The sequence below is a fragment of the Globicephala melas genome, chromosome 1 (assembly GCF_963455315.2).
Source record: "Globicephala melas chromosome 1, mGloMel1.2, whole genome shotgun sequence".
Classification (NCBI taxonomy): Eukaryota; Metazoa; Chordata; class Mammalia; order Artiodactyla; family Delphinidae; genus Globicephala; species Globicephala melas.
Window position 1 is genome coordinate 23,908,772 of NC_083314.1, and position 21,269 is coordinate 23,930,040.

The 21,269-nt window shown below is 34.4% G+C and overlaps 1 protein-coding gene across 19 annotated transcripts in view; it reads right to left on the reverse strand.

The window, feature by feature from the left end:
- The window catches only part of CDC42BPA (CDC42 binding protein kinase alpha), a 325,266-nt gene that overhangs the window by 192,650 nt on the left and 111,347 nt on the right, over positions 1-21,269 (reverse strand). For all 19 annotated transcript variants that reach the window (XM_030868499.3, XM_060304871.2, XM_060305121.2 and 16 more), the window contains 2 exons: positions 16,751-16,846; positions 3,363-3,511 (listed from right to left, as the gene is read on the reverse strand). In XM_030868499.3, the coding sequence (XP_030724359.1) occupies positions 3,363-3,511; positions 16,751-16,846 (245 nt within the window). The remainder of the gene's footprint in view (positions 1-3,362; positions 3,512-16,750; positions 16,847-21,269) is intronic.

Genomic DNA, 21,269 nt, shown 5'->3' on the forward strand with positions numbered 1-21,269 from the left:
ATGAACATTCATGTACAGGTTTTTCTGTGAATATAAGTTTTAATTTTTCTGGGATAAATACCTTAAAATGTAATTGCTGGGTCACAGTAAGTAAGTACTGTACTTACTTACACAGTAAGTAAGTACAGTAAGTACATGTTTAATTTTTTTTTTAACTTTCAAACTGTTTTCCAGAGTAGCTGTACACATTCTTATCAGCAACGTGTGAGAGATCTACTTTCTCTGCATATCAGCATTTAGTATTATCACTACTTTTTATTTCAGTTATTCTAATACCTTCTCATTTGTATCTCATTGTAGTTTTAATCTGCATTTTTCTAATGGCTAATGATGTTGAACATCTTTTCGTGTGCTTAGTTGACATCTCTATCTCCCTTTGGGTGAAATGTCTGTTCATGTGTTTTGCCCACTTTATAATTGGATTGTTCAAGATTTTTAAATTTTGTTTTGAGAGTTTTTTTTTTAACATATTCTACATATAAGGCCTTTGTCAGATGTGTGGTTTGCAAATATTTTCTCCCCTTCTATAGCTTGCCTTTTTATCTTCTTACCAGAATCTTATGTAGAACACGTTTTTAATTTTGATTAAGTCCACTTCACTAGTTTTTGTTTTAGGGACCATGTTTTTGGTGTCATATCTAAAAACTCCTTACCAAACCCAAAGTCCAGAAGATGTTCTCCATTGTTTTCTTCTAAAACTTTTATACTTTTACACTGTACATTTAAACCAATGATCCATTTTGAATTTTTTTTTTTGTATTTGTGTGAGGTTTAGGGAAGTTTGTTTTTTTTGCCTATTATTCTAGCCCGTTTGTTGAAGACTATGTTTCCTACGCTGAACTGCTTTTGCAACTTTGTCAAAATCAGTTGGGAGTTATTTGTGTTAGTCTCTGTCTGGGTCCTCTATTTTGTCTAGTGATCTATGCGTTTATTCCTCCACCATTATCAGAGTCTTGCTTAAGCTTAAGATAGTGATATAGTAAGTCTTAATATCAGGTAGAGGGATTCTTCCTAATTTATTCTCCTTTTTCAAAATCATTTTAGCTACTTTAGTTGTTGCCTTTCCCTATACACTTTAAAATAAGCTTGTTTTTATCTTTAAAAAATCTTCACTACTCTAAACAAAATTTTTGTTTATGTCTTGTGTTTTGTGTCCCCCAACAGACTGGAAGCATCTTCAGTGTCAGGACTGTATGCTATACTTACTTAAAATTTCACATACTTTAGCACAATGCTATTTATAAAAGAGGACTCAATAAATATTTCCTCAGTAAAGCATTTGCTGAAAATATTCTATCCAGAAAATGGGAATCACATTTTAAGAAGCACATCGATGCATCGGAACATGTCCACTGACAGGCAAAGGGAAAGACAAGAAGGGAGGGAGAAGAGGTATGGGAGTGGTCACAGGCTAAGAGTGTGTGTGTGTGTGCGCGTGTGTGTGTGTGTGTACACATGTGTGAGACAGTGGGAGAGAAAATGTGTTTGTCAATTTTGACAAGAGACACTATAAATGTTTAGACGTTTAACCTAAAGAAGAGATGACTTCTGAAGGCATGATGACTATAAGATAAACTGTATTATTATATGTGGCTCTGAAGGCAAAACTAGGACGAATGATTAAGAGAAAAAGAAATTCAGCTTAACATAAAGTAAAATTCTATAACACTGGAGCTGTCCAACAATGGAATAAATAGGATTCATTTAACATTAAGTACCTTGTAAAATTAGAGGTACTCAAGCAGCACTCAGGGCTGAAATGGATTACAATCCACATTTCAATATCGGAAAGATAGTTGTTACCCAGAATGCTGTCCTGAGAAGAATTATGAGACTGCGTATATAGTCAGTGGGAAGGAGTCCTGTGATCAGTTAAGAATATTTGTCACAGCCTGGCAGAAGGGAGGGTAACAAAAATACCTCATATTTACTATCTCTAATCTAGATGAATTATTTTCAGAAATAATATAAGTCCTCGTTGTGAATTTAGACGTGAACTGAGTAAGGTTTCTCTTAAACTCCACGAGTCTAAGACTAGCATTCTTTAAATGTTCAATGAAGTGATTTTTTAAAGTACTTTTAAATGACAGTCCTCAGCTAGGATCTTGGCTTACTGCTTAAGCAACAAAACAGCACTTGAGTTTCTCATCCAAATAATTCACTCTTGAGACAACAATGCCACCTTAGAAACTGCATTGTGCTTTACAGTTTTCAAAGTATGTTCATGTTTTTGCTTTCAAGAAAATTTGTGACTATCAGATATCGACAGAGAAAAGCATGTGAATAGGAAAAGTCAAACTGAGATCTGAAAAATACAAAATTTTTTAACCAAATTATTCTTCTTTTAATAATGTACTAAAACTTCACTGCTAATTAAATCAATCAGCATAAGATACCCAAATCTTAAAACAAACAAACTCTGAAACAGAAAATTTTTCTTCTTCCTACATTCTTGCTCTTCACAGAGATTACTCTCATCACCCACAACTCAAAACGAAAGAGCCGGGCTTCCCTGGTGGCGCAGTGGTTGGGAGTCCGCCTGCCAATGCAGGGGACGGCATGGGCCCGTGAGCCATGGCCGCTGAGCCTGCGCGTCTGGAGCCTGTGCTCCGCAACGGGAGAGGCCACAACAGTGAGAGGCCCGCGTACCGCAAAAAAAGAAAGAGCCATTGCTGTCTTCGAGCGTAAGTTATCACGAGTGAGGTCACTAGACCAGCAGGGGCAGAAGCAGCAGCATCACCTGGGAAGGTGTTAGAGATGCCAAGTCCCCAGACCCATCCAACCTACTCAATCAGAAACTCTGGAGTTTTAACAGCCCTCCATATGATTCTGATGCATGCTGAAGTTTTCAAACTATGGTCTTAGAAAATGGTTGTTTCTTTCCAACATGCCAGGATCCCTTCCCTTTCCCTGCTTCTCCTTAGCGTCTCTTTACTTTCTCACATTTTGCACAACCCAAAGATCTTCTCATTTGAGTGATCAATTCACCAATAACTTTGTGAGGATTTCCTACTTTCTTTCTTTTAAAAATGTGAGACTGCCTTTTAAACCATCCAATAAGTTTTAACATTTTTTACTACACATAAATTATTATGAGATGTTTACAGAGATTTTTAATATGTGTCAACAGGCGTAAGAACAATCTTACACAAAAATCATTTTGTAAATGGCCTGCTTTTTCATTCCATCTTAAACGGTACACAAAATAACACATTTGTAGGAAATTCTTAAAATAAATCATTATACCTGTCGAACAGTTTACAAAGAAGAAAGTATTCCATGGCAATCAAAATCACCACTTTCTTACAGAAACATCTCTTTTGACATTTATACAATCCGCTCCTTCACTGCATCTTACTCACCTGTGTACATAATGCAGTTGATGAACTGAATCAATTGCTATCACCATCTCAGCCAAGTAAAATCGAGCCATATCTTCAGGCAATCTATCTTCAAATTTGCTTAGTAGAGTAAGCAAATCCCCACCAACATAATAATCCATAACCAGGTACTGAGAATGAAAAATAAAATGTACTCAATAAATAAGGGGGAAAAAACAATGTATCTAATGTAAACCAAGGTCAAATAGCACTGGATCAAATACTTTTGTTGTTAAGTAACAAGGAGCTGGGTAAGATGATCAGCAGCAGTCACTTATAAGTCTTGAAAATTTCATAAAACAGTTAATAAATCTTCTAAAAACTGGGGCAGGAAACAATATAGGACTATCACTGCTTTGTTGTTGTTGTTTGCAAAGTAAAAATATGGAAAAGTAACATCATCATCAACTACAACAACAGACCACAGTTTTACCAACATTTCATAGAAGAAAAAACATTTAAATTCTCCAAATAAATTTTTAAAACTCAGAATAAGACAGTCATTTATGTTGAATAAATTCATCTTCATCTCACTACATTTTCCTTATTTCATCTTGAACCAATAACAACTTTATTATGACCAGCACTTGGATCAGCATTTGGAAGCCACTGGTATATAAAATATATAGCAATTCTCACCATATGCTTCTCTTCCCATTTCTGATACTGTGCAAGTATCAGAATGGATTTTTCTTAAGTATACATAAACAGAAGCCAACTAATTTTAGATAGGAACTCTTACAGGTATGTGTGTGTGATACTGTGATTTATAATAAGAAATATATATTTTTTGGAATAGAGCAGAGAGTTCCTTAAAACCATTGGAATTTCCTAAGTGACAAGATAAAGGTGTCTTTTGTTATTTATAACAAGCCCTTTCAACCACACCTAAGTTTATGTTAATGAGGTGACTTTTGGAAAACCCCTAGGAAACCTAAGGATGGGAGCTGGTTGCCAGGGAACCAACCAAGATTAGGGTATTGGAACTTACAGTCTCACACCCTCACCTCCCAACCCCGGACCTCCAGGGAAAGGGACTGGAAGTTGAATCAATCATCAACGGTCATATGATCCAACAATCCCACTCCTGGGCTTATATCTGGAGAAAACTCTAATTCAAAAAGAAACATGTACCCCAATGTTCATAGCAGCACTATTTACAATAGCCAAGACATGGAAGCAACCTAAATGTCCAAGGACAGAAGAATAGATAAAGAAGATGTGGTATATATATACAATGGAATACCACTAAGCCATAAAAAAGAATAAAATAATGCCATTTGCAGCAACATGGATGGACCTAGAGATTATCATACTAAGTGAAATTAAGTCAGAAAGAGAAAGACAAATACCACAAGATATCACTTATATGTAGAATCTAAAATGTAACACAAATGAACTTATGTTCAAAACAGAAACAGACTCACAGACATAGACATAAACAAACTTATAGTTACCAAAGGGGAAAGGGGGTGGGAGAAGGATAACTTATGAGTTTGGGATTAGCAGATACAAGCTACTATACATAAAACAGATAAACAACAAGGTCCTACTGTACAGCACAGAGAACTATACTCAATACTCTATAATAAATCATAATAGAAAAGAATATGTGTATATATATATATATATAAAAGAATAACTGAATCACTTTGCTGTACACCAGAAACTAACACAACATTGTAAATCAACTATACTTCAATTTTAAAAAAAATCAATGGTCAATTATTTAATCAATCATGCTTAAGTAATGAAGCCTTCATAAAAAACCAGCATGGGGTTTAGACAGTGCCCAGGTTGGCAAACAAGTGGAGGTGCTGGGAGAGTGGTACATTCTTGGAGAGGGCACGAAGCTCCGTGCCCCTTTCCTCATACCTGCTCTACACATCTCTTTCATTGGGCTGTTCCTGAGTTCTGTGAGCTGCTCTAGCAAAGCAACTGAATCAGAGGAAGGGGTGGTGGAAATCTCTGATCTATAGCCTGTAGGTCAGAAGCACAAGTAACAACATGGACTTCGGACTGGGGAGTATGGGGAGCCATCTTGCAGGACTGAACCCTCAACCTGTGAGATCTGATGCTATCTCCAGTTAGACAGCATCAGAATTGAGTTAAATTATAGGACACCCAGCTAGTGTGGGAGAACTGCTTGATGTGTGGAAAACCCACACATCTAATGTCAGAAGTGAAGTACTGTGCAGAGAGTACTGTGTGTAATGTAAATAAAAACAACAGAGTGTTCCTTTACAGCGTGTGTATACCAAAAAAGAAAAAACAAGGAGTATACACCAAAATGTTGACAGCGATTATCTCTGGGTTGTTAGATTACAGACTATGTCACAGCTTTTTGTTATTTTCTGGATTGCTTTATAAACATGTATTACATATACATGTGTATATTATGTTATGTCATGTTATGTCATGTCATACAGTGAGTGAAAACAAACTAGACATAGTGGAAAGATGGACTTTGTAGTCAGAGAGACCTGTATTCAAATTCTGACTATGGGTTATAAGTGGCTTTTGAAAGATTAATTTCTTTGGTACTTTACTTTCTCATCTATATAACTACAATAATGATACCTTCTTCAGAGTATAGCACTTAGCATGATGGTTAGTAAATTAAATATATTTAGAATGTCAGTTATAATGTCTTAAAGTTCAGGTCATTTTATTATAGAATGGAGTTATTATTTCAAGGATATTACCAAGTAATATCTTATTGACATTAAGAGTTAAAGAGTCTTGAGAAAATTCACATTCTTTTTTTGTTTGTTTGTTTGTTTTTGCGGTATGCGGGCCTCTCACTGTTGTGGCCTCTCCCGTTGCGGAGCACAGGCTCCGGACACGCAGGCTCAGCAGCCATGGCTCACGGGCCCAGCCGCTCTGCGGCTTGTGGGATCCTCCCGGACCGGGGCACGAACCCGTGTCCCCTGCATCGGCAGGTGGACTCTCAACCACTGCGCCACCAGGGAGGCCCCACATTCTTATTACTATACATTAGAACTACAAGCATGGGCAATTTTGTTAAATAAAAGAAAATTTTATGTTTTAAATCTTTGAAAGTTAGGGCAACAATGTATTTCAAATCCTGGTCTATGGTTTACTTGCTATATTTACTAGGCCTAATGTTTAACAGTCTCTGTCAAGAAGGTTAGAACAAAATAATTTAATGTAATAAAATTCTGTTAACATAAACATGTTGCTAGATTTGGCAATGGATGTAGAGCAGAAATCCACAGCTCTTACTTTAAAAAGAAGTACTTTGAGTATAGTAGCAAACACAGAAAGTTTTCAAACAAAAAACAAGTCTACTATTAAAACTGGAATCTAATATTTATACATAGAAAGTCATATAACATAACACATTTCTTCAATAAACATTTACTAGGTGCCAATCAGGATTTTTTTTGGTACCAAACAGAGGATAAAGAGATCAAAGGCTTCTACATCAAAGGCTTTCCTCTCTTGAAAGTGTACTTTTGCCACCCACGGTCGCCATTTAAAACTTAGGCTCCTTGAGTCATCATCTATCTTCTACTTTCATCCACATACTGCTATGTGCTTCCCTTAATAAACCCATGGATCCCTTCACTTCCAAGCTTTCAGTGTGCCTTACTGAACCTCTTCTACAGTAAACAACGTCCTTGAGATAGAATAAAAAATGATGAATACATAAATATTCCTAGTTTTCCTTTCCTGCTGGCTGCTAAACAATGCTCTGGCTTTGCCCACTCACATTCTTTCCCCACCTTGTCCTCAGAGGTAAAGTAGCTGTAGATAAGACAGAATTCAGCAACTGGGAGAAGCAAGAAGCAGAAAACACAAAAGTTTCTCAAGAGAAAAGCAATGAGTTGAAGATGAACTACACTTGCAATAGGGTTCTAGTGTTAGGGAGACAAAAATGCATCCAAAAGGCAAACAAGTAATAACCTCACATAAGAAAAAAGCCCCTTTTCCTCTATAACATATCCCAATGAATGTCTCTAAGTCATTCTTTTATGTTTTTTCCTTTGTTCACTACAACATTCAACTAAATCATCAAGGTCCTGTTGAGTCTACTCCCTGCTAAATCTCTGTGAAGTCCATCTACTTCTATCCCTACCCACTACCAACAATCCTAACCCAGGCTCCTGGCCTCTCGACTATATTACTACTACAAGTTTAAGACCAAAGTGAATAGCTTTCTATAATATATTTTATTCTGTAGATAATTTTCTTGGGAATGGAAAATAGAATACAGAACAAGAAAGGGACAAATAAATTCATTTACTAAGTCCACAGATACTTATATATAAGAACCTACTACGTGCTAAGAATACACTTATGCAATGGAGATACTACAATCAATTAGACATAATTCTTGCCTTCACGGTATTTACAATCTAATGAAGAAGAAAACACAAATTAATGGGCAATTTCAGTGTAATATAAATCTTTGACAGGGATAAGAAGAGGGTATTCCTGCAGGCTCTTAAAGGAAAAGAACCCAACCTTTTAATCAGGTTCATTCATTCATTTGTCTGAAATTTACTTTTGTACAAGGTATGAAGACTATTTTCTTATATACAGAGAGTCAATTATCTAAAACAAGTAGTTAAATATTCCATTCTTTCCCCCAGTTTAATTGAAATGCCCCCTCATTGTATTTTAAGACACTAATACACTTGGATCTGCTCCTGGGCACTCTATTCTGCTACAGTTGTCTATTTCTATATCAATATCATATTGTTCTCATTGACTAATTAGTAAAATTTAATATCCAGTAGGACAAGTTCTTACTTATAGACTACCTTTAAAATATTACTCAATATGGCAAAAGTGTCTTTAGACAAGTTTAGAAAACCACAGACTGAGAGGCAATATTCATAAGACATGTCAAGGAGATAATAATCCTAACATAAAGAGGTCCTACCAGTTGTTAAGAAGAGGGCGAGCAATCCAACAAAACTAGGATGAGGCTATTAACAGGCTATTTCCTCACATAAAAGGAAACACAATTAGCCAATTAATATTGGGCTGGCCAATAAATTCGTTCGGTTAGTGAATATGCTGTTCAATAAAGTCCTTCGTGAAAGTGAAAAATGTCTTTTATTTTTACTTAAAACTGAACGAACTTGTAGGCCAACCCAATACATAGTCAAAACCAAAGCAACAAAGAGATATATTTCACCAATTAGATTAGCAAAATGATCATTACTGTTTTGGAGAAAGTGACTTAAAACAACACTGCTTTTTTGGAAGACGATAAACTACAACTATTCGGGAAAGTAATTTCACAGTATCTACTGAATTTTAAAAGGTGCATACCCCTTGATCCAGCATTTCCACTCTTAGGGATATAGTCAATTAAAATAAAAGCTCCAATGTGTAAGGCATATGGGCAAGTATGTTTACTGGACAGCACTGTTGATAACTGGAACAAATAAGAAAGTATGAATAGAGATCAACAAGAAAACTGTTAAATGGATCCATTCAACATATCCATTCTATGAAATATGATACTGTTGCCCAAAAGAAAAATTAAATATATATGCCCATGAGATATTTTAAGCAACAACAGCAAGCTGCAGAGTAATATATACTTTGTAATCCCATTTTTATAAAAAGGAAGAAAATATACATATACACACAAACATTCAATTATACAAAGCATAAAAAATGAAAGGATACAGCAAAGTTAACATTAGTTACCTCAAGAGGGTGAAATGAAAGATGAAGGTAAGGACTATTAACTTTTTAATGTATATAGATCTCTGTACTGTATAGAGGAAAAGACCTAGTCAAATCGAAGTTGACCAATGGAGTAAAGTTCTGCAAAAGGCCAAAGGTGATGGAGTCAAAGGGAAAGGTTGATAGGAATAATCCTAAATATAAAGATATAACTCATCCACATTGAGAAAAAAAGATAAGAACAGGCCCAAATATGGATAAATTTGTATACGGGGGAAGGATGAAAGGAAATGCTGAGGTCAGAGCACAGAAAGTTAAGAAAGTTCATACTTGAGTAACCAATGGCTTTCATTTTTTTCAGGAAGTAGGGGGTTATAGAATGAGGGTGCAGGAATATTTGTATAATGTCCCTATACTGGAGATAGGGATCATAACTGTTATTCCTGCTTTATGGCTATGTAATAAGAGACAATAAAGATAAATGATTTGCCCAAACATTACATTAAAGAGTAGGAAAGCCAGAACTCAGAGTTCTTGATCTTTGATCAGTTACCTTCTTACTCCAATTAAAGAAAGTCAGTGTTCAGTAAAAAAGCTGACAATACCCATGACATAAAGGAGTATGTGCTAAACATCAGAATAACAAATAAGAAATTAAGGATACAGGCTGAGTCCTCAGAAATCTTGTATCCCTCCAAAATAAACAGATCTCTAGGTGTAGATATACACATCAGAAAATTTCCAACTCTGAATTTCTAAAAAATCTCTAATTCAAAGTTTGTGCTTTTTAAGGAACTACATTCCAAGGAAAGAATGCTAAAGCATGTGAAAACATACAATAAATAGATTGTGTCCAGAGAAAATACATTTCACAGAACAGATATGCTTTTAGAAGTCTTCTTACGGAGAATACCAAACTCCTTTGGTCATCTTGCTGTCACAAGAAGAGATTAATAGTCAATCCTTAGAGCCCCACCTTTTATTTATCCCTCCTAGCCCTTTTTTTTTTTCACTCTTACAAAAATACCTTTCTAATAATTTCTATCTCCAACACAAACTGGATTCCTGTAAAGAATTTAAAGTTCATATGACTAATTACAGTTTAATATTTAAATATCTTTCATCCTCTAATCAGTTTACAAATGCTAATTCAAAAAGCAAAATTTTTGCTTTAAATATCTTCCTATCTGTTCTTTTTTCTTCCTCAAACATAAAATAATAGGAAACAGTGAATAAGAAAATGTGAGGAAAAAAGAAATTTTCATTGATTTGTAATATTCTAAATGATATCTAAGTGATAAGAGGTTTATGTGCCCATATAGATACAACTAAGTAGGTTTGTATTTAATGAGTTTTTCTTAAGGAAAAAATGTTCTAATCACACCTTAATATCATTCATTAAATTACGCAGGTTCTTCCTAAACAAATAAAATGCACATATGCTATGACCATATATTTTTTTCATAAACTGGCTATAGTGATATTTCAGCATATTACAAATGAAAGTCAAATTATTTACCACAGCTTCCTTGAATTGTATAGCTCTGTAAATCATGTTACTTATTTGACTGCTTTAGGGCTACTAGGGTTAAAAGTTATTTTGGAAAATAACTATGTATAATAAAATTTCTTTTTGGGTATCTAAAACAAGGTTTGTCAACATTTTTAAATGATTTTATTTTCTTATATTTCATGAATATTCAAAAGAAAATCTTTGATGATAACAAGACAATTTAGGACTTCTGACTCTTGAGACTAATAGACCATGAAGGTTTCCCTGAACTAAAGAAAAACTGGCTGTTTACAGGAGAGCTGACTACTAGAGTATTTCAGTCCTCCTCCAGTTATTGTGGAATTTTAATTCTAATATAATTAATGGCTGATATACACACACAATTTCTTAGAAGTGTCTTTGAAAAAGAAATATTAATCCTAATCTCAAATGCAAAGAGCACAGATAAGACTAAATAACTCAGAGGAGAGAGAATGATAAGTCAGGCTTTTATTCATTGAAAATTTGGCAAAATTTTGCTATATAAAATTTGGCATTTGGACATTTTATTTCTGTATCTATATATATTTCTATATTTATAGCAAAATGTAGAGTTTTAAGCAATCCATAAATATACAGTGTTACATCTATCTACAGTAGAATTCATTGTCATAGTGGATTTTAGTCCTTATCCAAAAACTTCTGAAAAGTCATCATGATAAACTGTTATAATTTTGTTAAGCAAGTATTTGGCATGTGTTCGATTTAATCTTAATTTTGCTGACAAATCTATGCAGATTATATTTGCACTGATACATTCATCCCTAAAATCTCATATAAGTATGGTAAATTCAAATCAAATATTCCATTCAATTTAACAACTGAGCAACTAAGATGTGCAAAGCTCTACGTTATGACTTTTAAACAATTCTGACTATAACCCACAAAAATAATATGGTTTATATGATTATTCAGTAATCATTATAAAAGAAATGTCATGAAACAATATTTACTATTTGAACTCTGTCATTTCCTAGTCTATTTAATTTTTTAAATGCTGGTGTAACCTACTAAATTGATTTTATGACTCACAATTTGAGGTTTGAAAAACACTTTTATACTCTGGAAGCATGTACAGGATACAAAGACAAGTAATGACCCTGTTTGAACACCTGAACCTGGCCTGAAATCAGATAAACTTCACGGCTATTAAGTTACACTAACCTCTAATTATATTTTAGCTAAAGATAGCAGGGTTCATGCCATCTATTTAAAACTTTTTTAAGTTGTACCAAAAAAATCAAAGATATATACATACATAGGTTAATCATATAATAGCAGTACTAAAAAATGTAAAGCTAAAATGAAATAAGAAAGATTAATTCAAACTGGAAATACTGTTAAGATGTAGAATTTGAGTACAATTCTAAAGTATTAGCTAGACTTCAACAGGACTAGTGGCAGGAAGAGGAAGGAGTGGCACTAGTATGAAAGATATCATGGACAATAAAAACAAAGACAGAAAGTCAAAGAGTACAGAGAATGCTCAAGAATGGAGGGTATTCCCTCCACTGAGGCTGAAACAGAGAATTTGAGCAGGCACAATATTTCCAGTCATATCTTTTTATTTACCACTATACTATATTTAACACTATTAATGGTTTTCTCTACCAACTCTCCTTTCAGTTTCCATGGTGCAGTATTTTGATTCTCTTTCTTGCTCTGACCATTTCCATTAGTTTTCTACTTCTTGGGGTGCCCTATCTCTGACTTCTCTAGGCAAACTTGCTTTCTCATTTTACAAGCACTGCTCAGTGATTCTCATTTACTCCTTGTATTCACTGTTATCTACAAAAAGCGTTGGCCAAGTTTTCCTGTAAAGGACCAGAGAGTAAATACTTTAGGCTTGGCAGGCCAAGAGGCAAAATCAAGGATATTATATAGGCACATATATAATGACAGAAAACAAATTTCCACACATTTCATTAGCAAAATGCAAAATATAATAATGATAATTGAATACAATTTTTGTAATATGGACTACTAATGAGAAAATGTAATTCTTTTGTGGGGAGAGGGGAATAGAACAGTTTGCTTAACTGGGGCTCAAAGTTAGTATTCCCTACCATCAAAAACCTACTGCAAATGTATATCTGCAAATGCTGATCTGTACTGAGAGTCTACATATTTCATCTGTGAAACTCTATTCACAAAGATAGGTACTGCCAAATACTCGTATCAGTTCATGAGTATATAATCTTGATTGAGCATATTCCTCTACTTGAAATGCATTTATAGAATGCTATTAAAATTTTCTCCTGATTCCTGTGCATAAGTATGTCATTACTGCAGATTAACCACTTCTACCTGAAATTTAGGTGGAAGTTCTCAACTGCCCAGTTAAATGGATGTTGAACTACAAACATTTCCTTTGCACTTGCATCAAGTTCCAAAAATTGCTGCTAGAACTGTAGTTTGAGCTCAAAAGATTTATCGGCAGCAAATCTATGTGGAAATGGAAATCTCACTCCTTTTTACTTTTGACAGCATGGGAAGTAGATACAGCAGCTTGACATTACTTGTGATTCAAACAATGTCAGTTGTCAAAATGACTTCACCATAGCATAGTTTTGCATATAAGTGTTGTTTTGCCTTGTAATTTTATTTTAAATTTATTTTTAAAACATATCAAGTCTACAGGAAAAGCTAATTTCCAAGCCTTTTCAATACTTCATAATAATGGTTGAGGGTGGGGTTTTTTGTTCAGTTATATTTCAATCGGTCCTTTGTTCAAAATATCGCAATAAAATGTTACCACTGCAAAACCAGTGAACGGCTGTATGGCACAGCAAGAATGTTTAGCTCTGATTTCTGATAAAAATCCATGGAAATGATAATAGTTGTTTCCAAAAAACTGAATGAAGTGCAACGTTGATACTACTGGTTCAACACATGATAGATTCAAATATTTGCTGCAAACTACCTGCTGATTAATAAGACAATGAACATCCACATGCTTTAAGCAACTAATATTTTCACATGATTTGTAAATCTGTCCAAATAAGCCTTTTCCTGCTCCTACATATTTTTACCACTCTCAACTGTAATATGTTTTAGCAGATTCCAATTCAGGTTGTACCAAATCAGTGTTTTCTCAACTCCTTTGAAAATAATATGACTGTAATGATTCCACACAAGATATTCATAGAGGCTAATTCCTCAGCTATTTCAAACTCAAACATTGACCCCTCAAGTAACAAGGACTGAGCAGAACCAGCACCATCTTTCAACTCAAGAGTCAAAGAAACCCTCTCAATGTGACAGGAAATGATTATTTCCCTGGTTTTAAAATCCACCATTGATGCTGCTCCCATTGTCCTCGATTCTTGAAGCAACTGTTCTCACCAAAACGCTAATAGTCTTAGACAAGTTTATTTTCTGTGGACACATTTCTTTGGCTGCTGCAATCAAACATGATTTAATTAACTCAAGATTGGTAAATGGCTTTCCTTGTTTGGCTAGTAAATGAGCCACTTAGGAACTTACTACAGTTGCAGCCTCATTTTCATTTTTTATTTTGTGAAAAAATTCTGCTGTGATAAGATATTGTTTTAAATTTTCTAACTTTTCTGACTGCTGCTTTCCTATGAGTTAGGAATGCTGTGATGAGTGCTCAGTTTGGCAATGTACACATTTATTGTATTCTATTAGTACAAGTGAAGTGTAGTTATGCAATAAACACTATGCCGTAATTTAATTCATTAACAAAATAATCCACACTCTACTGTGCCTTAAAAGCATGATACTGAAAAGTCTACTTTTCTTATTTTGACATGAGGCATATGCACTGTTAATTTTAAAAATAATAAAACGTCATGATATAGCACTTGAAATGCTATCAAGTTATAAATTGAAATGCTATCAAGTTATAACTGTCACTGCACTTTGTAGTCTGACTCAGTGCAAAGCAACGAGTGACACATATAGTGTGTTACCCTCTGTCACAGTGCCAGTCTCCATCACAACTAGTCAACTCTGCCACAAAGCAGCCATAGATAATACATGAATCAATGGGCATGGCTGTGTGTCAATAAAACTTTATGAACACTGAAATTTGAACTTTATGTAATATTCACATGTCATAAAATATTCTTCTTTTGATTTTTTCCAACTACTTAAAAATGTAAAAACAACTCTTAGCTTGCAGGCTGTATGAAAATAGGTGGCGAGCCAGATTTGAGCTGCAGGCCACAATTTGCCAAAATCTGATCTATAAGAACTCCAAGACACCCTCAGAAACACCAGACTTACATATCTAACCCATTAAATGGATCACATGACAATTCAAACCCAACATATATCAAATTAAACTAATCATCTTCCCACCTACTTTAAATTTTCTCTTCCTCCTATATTCCCCAACTCAATTCATCACCTACCAACCACTGAATCCCACAAGTCAGACACCAGAAAACTGGCAATCATTCTGACTCCTCTCTCCTCCACTGACACTCACTCAAACACAACAAGTCCTAATTATTTTACTTCTTAAATAGTACTTGAAACCATCCCCTCCCACTGTCACCTTTATTCAATCCCTCATTATCTGTCACCTGAATATTGTCTCCTAACAAGTCTCTCTAGTTTTGCCCCCTGAAATCCATCCTTAACACTTCTGCTAGGATGTTCTATACAAGATATAAAACTGATTATCACACTATCCTTAAAACCCTCCTGGAAACTAGAATAAAATTCGAACTCTTCTGCATGGCCTACACTCTGGAAGCCTCATTTTATACCTCTCTCCCCTCCTTATCATATCACATTAGCCTTCCTCTCATCCCTCAAACAACCTCAGTCCTTTCCTGTCACAAACCCTTCTACAGTCCTAAAACAGCAGCTTCCAAACTTGCTCTGTGAAAGAACCCTGAGAAAGCATGAAGGAAAGTGGAAGGAGGAAGCTAAGAGATCAGTCAGGGCAGTTGCGTTTCTATATGCTTCATTGTATAGGCTTTCAGATATAATGTCGTTTTACAAAACACACACACTAGAGTTCCATGATCAAAAAAATATTTGTTTTTGAAACTCATGACTGTAAAAGTTTAATTTCCTTACCATAACGTATAAGGTGCTATATTATGTGACTCTCTCATCTCTCCTCCCTCATCCCCAAGCCTCTTTTTCTATCCTTCATCAAGAGGAACATAACAAGGTGGCTTCAAATCTCCATGCTCACCAAACCATCTCCACCGCTTCCCCCTTCTTGGTTTAGGCAATGTACATTTTTCTTAGAAGAGCCCTTACTGACTTCATACCTTTGAATAAATGTTATATTTTTCTTATATGAAACAATGTGTAAATATTATTTACTTGACTGTGAATTCCTTGTCTGGTTCCCCTCACAAGAATGTAAGAATAAGAAAAGAGATCCTTTGTCTGTCTTATTCACTACTGAGTCTCTAGAATCTAAAGAACAATGCCTAGCACACAGCACATGTTCAATAAATATCAAATTAATGAAAAATGTCTTATTGATTTTTATATCCCAGTACATAGTAGTAGTAGCTGGCACAAAGCAGGAACTCAACACATGTATGCTAAAACTAAACCTTGAAATAAAAACTGGGGTCAGAAAATGAAGGGCTTTGAATAACAGGCCAAGGAGTTGTACACTCGACTGTGACAGATATCACCTATTTTCCTATTTACTTGTTCATCTCTTCAATCTTCAATTGGTAGTGCTTCTAACAGTTTGATTTTCCTCCAAGCTCTTTCCCAACTTCTTTTGTCAAGTGGTTCATGATGTTAATATAAAATTAGACACAGCCTAGATTTTAAATATGGCTCTACTTAAAGTAACACATGACAACTTTGAAAAATATGTAAAATTCTAAATAATAATAGAATACTACAAATAAGATATCTTGAGAAAATAATGGAAAAAAAATCCTGACCACCTTTTATAGAATGTAAATCTGTTTGGATTTAGTTTTGACGTGTTTATTAAAAAACATAAAAAATTCCAACGGAAAGGTATTGAATTACCCAGGGAAAGAAATCACATATCAAAATAAACAACTTATACTCTGAAATTCAGTGGTTTTCTAAATAACATTTACATTTAAATAATGCTTAAGAGAAAATAATGCTAAATTCTGCCAATAAAAAATTAATAAGGATATAGAAACATATAAAAAGTGATTCTTACTAAGTTATTGTCATCTTGGAAAGCATAATGCAAAGTTGTAATCCATTTATTGTCTCCATTCACTAACACATCCCTTTCTTCACGAAAACATGCTGTCTGAAAAGGAAAAAAACATTTTTTTTAGATAAAGAATACTTCATGTAAAACTAGGAAATATATTATGCAAACAATTGCTTAAAATATTTATTACACTTTCTGTTCTGAAAAGGGAATACATCTAATATTATACGACTTTCCAATAAGTCAAGTTTCAAAGACCCCTCAGAAATTGAACAACTGAACAGTACACTTATAAGTATTTTATATTTAAAAATACTGTTGTAGTTCAAAAAAATCAGAAAAATACACAGAATTATTTAACAACCATGGTCCAATCTACCATCTAGATAATATAAATGTCAACATTTTGTCACATTTACTTCTGATCATTTTGTTATTAAGAAAATATGATACAAGTTGTAGCCTTCCTATTCCTAGAGCATTCCTGTCCCTTCTCCCTCTGAGAAAATGAATAATCTGAAGTTAGTATATATTCTTCCCATCACATGCTTTATTATTCATGTATGTGTCCAAAAACAATAGAATTGTTTTGTGTTTTGAAAACTTCCATGAATAGTGTAATTTCATCTATCCCTTTGCATAGATGGCTGTTTACCTTTTAATTGCTGTGGTATTCCATTGTATGAATACGGCAGAATTTATTTATATAACCCCCCAATCACGAAGATCACCCAATTTTGTATTATTTCAATGCTGCCAATGAATATATTTGTACAAATGTACAGTAAGTCCCCTACATACGAACCTTCAAATTGTGAACTTTCAAAGATGCGAACACGTGTTCGCATGTCCAATCACGTAAGTTAGTTCACCTGTCTGGCATACGTTGCCATATGCATGCATCCTCTACAAGTGGTTGTGCTTTTATGTATACTTTACTGTACAGCACTGTATACAGTACAGTAGTACAGTATTTTTATTTCAAGCCCAGGATGTCTGGAAGCAAGTGTAAAAGCAGCGGTGATGGAGCTGGTACAGTACTAACAGACATCACTGGATCGTTTTTTCAAGGGGGTAGATAGAATTGAATCCAGCAAGGAACTAAAACCTGTGTCATCAGTGTCAGGCGTGAGTGAAATTGCAGCTTGCCCTCCGTCTCCTATTGCTGACGATCCTTCAGCTCTACCATCTCCCACCTCCCCTCCCTCCTCCAGTCAGTAACTCTTCTTGCCTGTTCAGTCAGTGCCAGCCCCTGTATGCCAGCTGTTGTACTGTACTACTGTACTTTTCAAAGTACTGTACTGTAAGATTAAAAATGTTTTATTTTTTGTTTTTTATGTATTATTTGTGTGAAAAGTACTATAAACGTATTACAGTACAGTACTATATAGCTGACTGTGTTTGTTGGACACCTAGGCTAACTTTGTTGGACTTACAAACAAGTTGGACTTACAAACGTGCTCTCGGGAACGGAACTCGTTCATTGTAGGGGACTTGCAAGAGTTTCCTAGAGTATACACTTGGAAACAGAAATACTAGTTTTAAGCGTTTTCAACTTTACCAGATTCAGCCAATTTTCTTTCCTAAGTGGTATGCCAGTTACTACCCTCACCCTAGTGTATGAAATCTCCCCTTTTCCCCACATCCTCAACTGCACTTGGCATTGTTAAACTTTTAAGTGCGTGTCAATATGATGGGTGTGAAATAATATCTCATCATTCTTTTAATTAACATATTCCTAATTACAGGTGCAAACAAATAATTTTTTTGTTGCACTCGTTTTTTAATTAACTTTTATTGGAGTATAGTTGCTTTACAATGTTGTGTTAGTTTCTACTGTACAGCAAAGTGAATCAGCTATACGTATACATATATCCCCTCTTTTTTGGATTTCCTTCCCATTTAGGTCACCACAGAGCATCGAGTAGAGTTCCCTGTAAATAAATAATTTTACATATGCTTATTGGACATCTGAGTTTTCTCTTTGAAAAACTCGCTTTGCCCATTTTCTCTAATGAATTGTCTTTTTCTTACTGATTTATAAAAGTTTTAATTTATTCTGAGGATATATTTCCACTATTATAAAGATGTATCCTGGAGAACCTTAGAAATGTGTGGCTAAAAATAAAAAATAACTTTATATGATACTTTATAATTCTACAATATATCTTTAAATTTTTAATTAAAAAGCTGCTATGGCAAAAACAACTGAAAGGTAAAGTAGAAATTAAAAGTCTCCCTGAGTCACGCCCTGATAGTTTCACTGTCCACCTGTTATGTCCAGAGGTTACTACCAATAACTCAGTTGAATTTCTTCTCAGAAAATTTCTGTATACACATAAGCATATAAACACACACACACACACAACACACACACACACACACACACACAACTATATTCATATGGCATCCCATCTCCCCTATCTTTTCTTCCTTTACACAGATGAGATCACAGTGCTCTGTAAGTCATGTTTTTCAAGTAACAATATATCTGAACAGCTTTCCACACCAGTACATAGAGACCTAATTTTTCTTAATGGCTGTACCACATTCCATACACACTGAAAAACCATCAGACAGTATTCTACACATAGCAGGTGCCTAATAATTTATTTCCCACAAGATAAATTCAACAGCCATGATATATAAAACAATTAGCATTACTTAATTTACCCTAATTAAGTACCTTAATTTTTTTCCACATATTTCCATAAATTTTATTTGATGCAATAGAATTTCCAAAGCCATTTATTAAACAGCATCACCAAGGAAAAATTTTAAAACAAATAAAGCTTAAACCAAATGAATGGGCAGTTTTACCTGTCAATTCAATTATTAAAATCTACAATATCATGCTTTCGTTCACTTTATGGGGAAAATAGAATCACTTGACATACAACTAAGTTCTGTTTCAGACTTTAACTGACCTGAAATTATGGTTTGCTGCTAACATTTTAGAGAGGTGGTGAAGTCTGTCAAGCCTAGGAGACTCCTTTCTCCTGGCTTTATCTTACCAGGACAGCTATCTGAAATTTTAAAGACATTTCCAGCTAGAATCTGGAAATGTGACTGACTGATGACTCCAAACTAAATAAAGCTCCAAAGACTACCTGTCAACAGAACAGATTAACTTTAGTAGGATCTAATCTATTCTAAACTATGTAGTGAAAAAATAAATTAATTTTTAAAAACATAAAATATAAACTATTTCTAATATAAAATTTTAAACATATACAAGAGAAAGCAGTAAAATAATCCCCTGCCCCCAATGTACCCATCAACGAATTTCAACAATTATTTTATCGTTCAATTTTATTTCATCTACACTCTCACCCACTTACCACCACCCTTCCTCCACGCACATACATGTGAACACTCACACATATGTATATACACAGAGGATTTTTTTGCCGCAAATCTCAGACATATGATTTTACCCATACATACTTAGGTATTATAGACTATTCCTATTAATGCCTCAGATACTTAGTTTAGATGTGAAGCACAGTCTCCTTTTTTGCTTCAGTATATCACACTGTCCTCAGTTGGTTGTCACAGCTGAGGAGGGGTGAGGGGTAATGCTACCAGCATCTAGTGGGAAGAAGCCAGGGATGCTGCTTCACATCCTACAATGCACAGGACAGCCCCCAGATGGAATTATCTGGCCTCAAATGTCATAAGTGCCACTGCTGAAAAACCCTGTTCTAGATCAATATTAACCCAACCATGATGCATGTATACCAAGGATTCAATATAAAGACATTTAATAATGTCCATTTCAATTACATTTTTGAAAAAACTAAGTAAGATTTTTTAAAAATCCTCCCTTAAAAAAAAGAATATTTGGGTCTCTAAGAATGCGATCATCACAAAGGAGAGGTTACTGGAGACAATATAGCTTCTTCAGATTCTGTCACTCAGTTTCTATTCAACCAAACATTCTGCTTGCACAGTGATGGTTTTGAGTGTTGTGCAGTTTTACATTGTTAATATTCAGTTACATAGTGTTTAAATTTTATCCTTAATGGGTTATTGGTTAAAAAGAAAGAAGAAAAGGAATACCTATGCTGAAACAGAAGTTAATACAGACCATATATAAATGATAATAATTCTGCAAAACTGTCACATGATTCTCTTCCCTAGATCCATAGGTGCATTCATCAGATCATTATTCTTATACAGAATATCCAAATTGCCCAAATACTTGGAAATCACATGTTAAAATGAGAAAATCCATTCATGATATATCTACTTTGGCTTCTAATTTATAAGTAACAAAGACTTATCTCACCCATGAAGTATTACCACAGAAGACTTTCAAATAATAATTGAATCATTCTCTCTAAGCTAATATTTGAGGGGAAAAAAGTCAAGTATTTTTTTATTTTAATAAAATATTTATAAATATTTTAAATTGCAAAATGCAAGAACTTCAAATATCAGCTCTTACACACCAAAGCATCAATTTACTTTTAAATCTCCATATTAATATGTATTTGGTGACCAAATCAAACATGAG